Source organism: Rutilus rutilus (genome assembly GCF_951802725.1).
Source record: "Rutilus rutilus genome assembly, chromosome: 20".
NCBI lineage: Eukaryota > Metazoa > Chordata > Actinopteri > Cypriniformes > Leuciscidae > Rutilus > Rutilus rutilus.
In genome coordinates this window covers 23,022,982-23,028,981 of record NC_140225.1, presented here as the reverse complement: position 1 = coordinate 23,028,981, position 6,000 = coordinate 23,022,982, and the positions used below count along the sequence as shown (strand labels likewise).

Here is a 6,000-nt window from a genome sequence, read left to right as displayed (position 1 = left end):
ACAACAACAAAACCTAGGTTTCAGCAAAAAAAAAAAAAAAAAAAGGCCAGATAAAGTATCTCCAGTATTTCCATATATAGCAGTTTAACATGTCAAAAACTAAAACAAAAAAACAAGTGAATCATGTGCCTGTAAATATGGTCATTGTTACTTACAAACCGTACCATGGTCCTATATGATTTATGGCATTATATTCTTTGGAGTAGGCTACCATGTACTTTACCAAGGTATACAAAAACAAACATGGTAGGTAGGTCTATATCTACTAGACCATATAAAGTATCTAGGCTAGTTAGCCAACAGTTTCTTCTCACCAGGGGAGCCCGGGATATAGCAAATGAGCTGCGAGAATGATACCCGCGCGCGTGTGTGTGTGTGTGTAATCCATATCTCTGCAAGTAGTATCTCTGGATTACTGACGTGTGTGCCCGCGCTCTTATATCTATTCGCTCTCGCTTTACGCGCAGTTTGATGGCGTCGCCGCGCGCTCCTCTCTGCGTTCTTCGACCATCACTTATTTATTAACGGCGAGGATCACACATTATGATAAAACACTGTCGGGATTGGTTCTACAACATTTTCGCCAAAGTGTTCTGTGGAAACTGTATCTCCGCTTGAGCTCCGAACCGAGCCGTGAGAGATAATAGAAGAAGTTTGCTGGATACAGGTGCGATCTCTCTCTAACTCCAGCTGATGATCACAGTCACGGATCTGGACTGCCGGATTCCAGTAGATCATATCAGATCTAGCTCAAGGTATGCTCAGATACACACTAGTTTAATGATGATGGTGATGCCGGTTAGAGTTTAGCTACTCAGTGCAGGAGATCCTCACAGTGATGCTATTTACAGAAATAGGGAAGAATGGGACTAGTTGTCACACTTTTTACTTCAGCAAATATTCCTCAGGGTTGGATCGATGTGGAAAACATCTGTATTTACACATACCTCAGAGTCTTGGATACAAAAAGCTATTTAAGATGTTCATCGTACACAGGAAAAACGCGATACAGATCGTTGAACGCACATTGACAGCGGGGCATGTTGTCACACTAAGTTGCCACCATGGGAATCTACTCTTTCTCGACTCTGATTGGAGAAGAATTTTTTTTTTTTTTAAGTAAAAAAAAGGGCATCTTCCACAATTAACTTATTAGTATTAACTGTATAGCAACATTTAAAAAGTAGGCTACAATATGTGACACAAAAATAATAACAATGGAGATATCAAACTAATGATCTGGCAAACACAGTTAACTTTTCAGTTGAAATTTTTGTTGAATTAAGTTAAAATATCCTTATTTACAACTGTTTTGAACTTGGTGTTTGAAACCAATATACTTAACCACTGCAAGAGAAAACAAGTTTTTCGGATATTTTTCAGAGCAAACTTTTCAATCATCAGTGTATCATTTGCATCTTCTTTTAATGTTTTTCTTCAAACTAGTGTCAGACCAGTGTGTCTGAGTGCCAGACACTGCAGTAAACTGAAGTTGAAGTAGTATATACACTCTGAGTGGTTGAGAAACCTGAGATTGTCAAAGTTTAAATTACATTGATCTTTATCCATTAAAACTCTTATAAGCGCATCCGCAGAAGAGCTGCCTGTCAGTGTCATGTTACTGCAGAATCTGTTAACATGTTCATGTTAACAAGATGCAGAATATGACTCATCCGCCTTTGATTGAATGAGCAAGAAGTGAGCATTACCATTGATCACAGATGTAGACAGAGTGCTGTAAAGTCTGTTTTATGACCGTTTGAAACTAACTGAAAGAATAGAACCATGCTGACACCTTCAACCTCTGCCACCTTGATTCATAATGACCGCAGCAGAGTGCACTATACTGCCAACACTTCATGCACAGTGTTATTTACAACACACTACATACTTTAACTCAAACACTCCTGTTTCTGCAGCCTTGTCTTTTGCTTTTAAACTGACATTTATTAGAAGTGTGTCCATGGGTGTTTTGTATGGTTCGGGTCTGAAAAGTCCTGTAAGACCTGCTGTCTGATGCTCATCTATGATATATTTCCATAAACTTTCACATTGTGCTATTTAGTATTCAAAACGGGCTGGGCAGCTTAATAGTAAGGCATGAATTGACTTATATTATAATTTTGCAGATGCTTAAATATTCAACTGTACACTAACTGTATATAATGTTATATACATGAAGAGTTCTGAAAGTGCCATCTGAAATAGAATGATCATTTTTATCAAGCTTGTATATTTAAGTTCAGTAATTTCACTTAAATGGCAATTTAAATGGTAATTTAAGTGAAATTACTGAACTTAAATATACGAGCTTGATCAAAATGATCATTCTAGAAGAAAATTTCAGATGGCACTTAGAGGCTTTTGCATATGAACTCTTCACATATAACATTATCAAACACTAAGTTCCGGAATTCTGATTGGTTGAACGTGTGAGCAATAATGCACTTACATTTGAACATTCTTTGACTTCTTAATCCAGTTCCTTCATATGTTTCCCATCTTTCGTGTCATTGTGCTGAGTAAGGGTTTGGCCTTTTCTGCTAATTTGTGAAAGAAAACAGCATGCAACGATAGATCACATATAAAATGCATGAGAGTAGCTCTATTTGTTAAAGGGAGAGGTCACCTAAAAATGAAGATTCTGTCATTATTTTCTCACCCTAATGCTATTTTTCTTTCTTCTGTGGAATACAAAAGGAGAACTGAAGGACTACTTTTCAAGTAGTTTTACAAGGTCACAGTCAAGCTTCAAAAAACACAAACAAACACCATAAAATAGTCTATGTGATCCGTTCGCTATATTGCAAGTGATCAGTCAAACAATAACTTTTTATGAGGAACACACTGACATTTTAAGTATTCACTGAATTTTCACCTCCTCCAAAGCTTCTGTGATTCACCAAAAATATGTTTTCCATGAGTAAGTAAACAATCCCTTGAAATCATGTATCATTTCAATACTAGAATTTACAGTAGGGTTCATCCTGTATGCTTTGTTCAACAGTCCATTCTTCTGAAATCTGCTTCTTTTTTTGGGGGCTGTATTGTTTAATACTTTACACCTCTGGATGGCAGGTGCATTGGGCTCTCAGTAAGGAAGATATATTCGTCCTGTGCCCTCTGTGCTTTATCTATGGTGAACAGGGATTCTCTCGCAGCTGTGACACCCGTCAGCGGTAAATGATAGATATGGTGCTGGTGCGCAGGGGGAAGTTTATGGAGCAAATGATTTGCTGTACCATGCAATACGTGAGCCACTGACTCTCCTGCTGAGACTCAATGCAAGAAATAACAACAGACCTAAAATAGACTTTTAATATGTGTGTGTGCAATGCGTGTACGCAAACCCGCAGCTTGTGTGGATGTGCACAACGACATATTTTCTATATCAACTACTGTAGTAGGTTAAAGGATAATTAGGCTGTTATTCGGTTGTTTTATGAAAATGACCACCATGACCCATCCCTGTGTGCTAAAAGTGAAGTTAAGATATAGCAGCGATTTGAGTATCCCTAATTATTCTTAATGCGCTTGGTGTCAAAACCCATGAGGCCTCCTTTAAATACCATATTTTTGCCTAATAAACATAATTGCTCCATCTCAGAGGGATTTATAATTATGTGCCTCTTTCTTTTCTTTTCTTTTCTTTTCTTTTCTTTTCTTTTCTTTTCTTTTCTTTTCTTTTCTTTCTTTCTTTCTTTCTTTCTTTCTTTCTTTCTTTCTTTCTTTCTTTCTTTCTTTCTTTCTTTCTTTCTTTCCTTTTTGTTTTGTCTAAGACAGGCTGCTCTTCTGACCATGTACTCTAGTTTCTCAACACTGCTCCATGGCAACAGGCATGACGATCCAAAAGCACGCATCTTTGGTACATCTCCTGAACTGCATTAATTATTTTTCACACTAATCATATGCAAACCCCCCATGTCACAGTTATGAGATATGTTGTTATAGATGTAATTAAAAAAAGACATTTGAAAATAAAAGACTGTAAATCCTGCAGGTTGCCAGTGCGAATGATAGATCTGATCTTTTCTTCTGGATTGTGCAATCTGAGCTTGCATATTAAACAACATCTATTTTAAAACTAATGCTATCATATAATGCTGAAGAGCTTTTTTTGTGGTTTCTGACAATGTCCTGTTAACCAGAGACATATGAAATAGTCTGTCCCTGCTTCAGCTTGAAGTTCCTTTGGCAACTAAGATTTAGATACTGTAACATTTGTATTTGTGTGTGTGTGTGTGTGCCTGTAAGCTGTATAACAGGAATATAAGCTGAAAATGTGAGCCAGTGTGTCAAGAGCTTTAAAGGTGACACCGAGTTTTCTTGCTCATCAAGCATGTTTTTTGTGCTTTCTATTTTATATTTTACATCTATTTTATGTCATATTTTCTGTAGAAAATGTAAATGTTACTCGGCAATGCCTACCGATCCCCAAAACAGTCCATCTTCAAGTCTCTATCATATTCTCTGATATCCTCCTTGTAATTCATTGAGATTTGTTTACCCATTTTGTCCACTAGGGGCGGTATAACCAACATCTATCATAGTGTAAGTGATTTTAGCATGGTAACAATATACTGTATATATAATATTAGAAAGTAACTAATATTCTTATTTCAGCAAGGATGAATTAAAGACATTTATAATGTTACAACAACAAAAACAACAACAACAACAACAAAAAATCTATTTCAAATAAATGCTGTTCTTCTGAACTTTATATACATCAAAGAATTCTGAAAAAATGTATCATGGTTTCCAAAAAATAGCAGCCCAATTGCTTTCAACATTGATAATAATAAGAAATGTTTCTTGAGCAGCAAATCAGAATTTTAGAATGATTTCTGAAGGATCACGTGACACTGAAGATGGAGCAATGATGTCATCACAGGAATAAATTGCATTTAAATATAATAAAATATAAAACAGTTATTTTAAAATGTTCATAATATTTCCCAATATTATTGTTTTGACTGCATTTTTGATCAAATAAATGCAGCCCTGGTGAGTATGAAGAAGAGGCTTCTTTCAAAAACATTAATCTGATCCCAAACTTCTGAACGGTACAGTATATGGCATTTTTCCAAACCAATTAATGACAATCTAGTTAGTGACTTAAACACTTTAAAAATGAAAGCGCCATTGTTATTTATTTGACTTATTTTTGAACTTCAAGGATGTAAACCAAAATGTAAGATTATTTACAAGTGATGAATAATACGTCTAGTATCAGTGCGAAAGCAAAAGTTAAAAAGATTTAAAACGGTGAATAAAAAATATGACTGGAAGAGCCACAAATTGAAGCCACTATAAGATACCCAATGCTTGCAAAGATTTATGTCGGTCTGACCTTACATCAGTTGAATTCTAAAGACCTTATGTAGCCCCGCCCCTTTTCAGCACTTCCGGTTTATATTTGCATGAACCACACTTTTAAAATCTTCCCGGTCTTCTGACATTTGTTATGACATCTGCTTCAAACATTACTATGCTCATGATAACTGTCATTAACTCTACAATAAGTAAATCCACATCACCAACTAATTACTCTTCGACAGCGATGCCATTGAAAAATATAGAGTTCAAACACAAACTTCTAAAGATGGTTGCGTGTTTCTATATACACATAAGTTCTATATTATAAGTTTTTTTTGTAAGTTCTGTTTTTGTGCCTTTATTAGATAGGACAGTGCAGATGAGACAGGAAGCATGGGGTGGAGTCGCCGAAGGTACAACTGCGCTATATGTCGGCGCGCTACCCACGAGGCTATTGGCGCCATTATTGCACAAAGTTAAATGTTGCTAGGCAGGCATAAACAACCTACAGTTACATTGTGTCTACACTGGCCACAACAGCCAAAATGAATTCACTCCTATTATAAGCTATATACACTAAAGCACATGTCAGTATCCACCAGCATTTGGATGTGATGTTATGTGCTGAATTTACACCATTCCACCAGTTTCCAGCATTTTGGGATATCGCATAAAAAACGC

General features: G+C 36.2%; 1 protein-coding gene across 1 annotated transcript in view; it reads left to right on the top strand.

Moving 5' to 3' along the window:
- The first annotated feature begins 575 nt into the window (after positions 1-575).
- Positions 576-6,000, top strand: part of LOC311279964 (zinc finger matrin-type protein 4) — a 121,695-nt gene continuing 116,270 nt past the window's right edge. The window contains 2 exon segments of the mRNA XM_084391808.1: positions 576-748; positions 751-755. Of these exon segments, the coding sequence (XP_084247934.1) occupies positions 694-748; positions 751-755 (60 nt within the window). The 5' untranslated portion in view covers positions 576-693.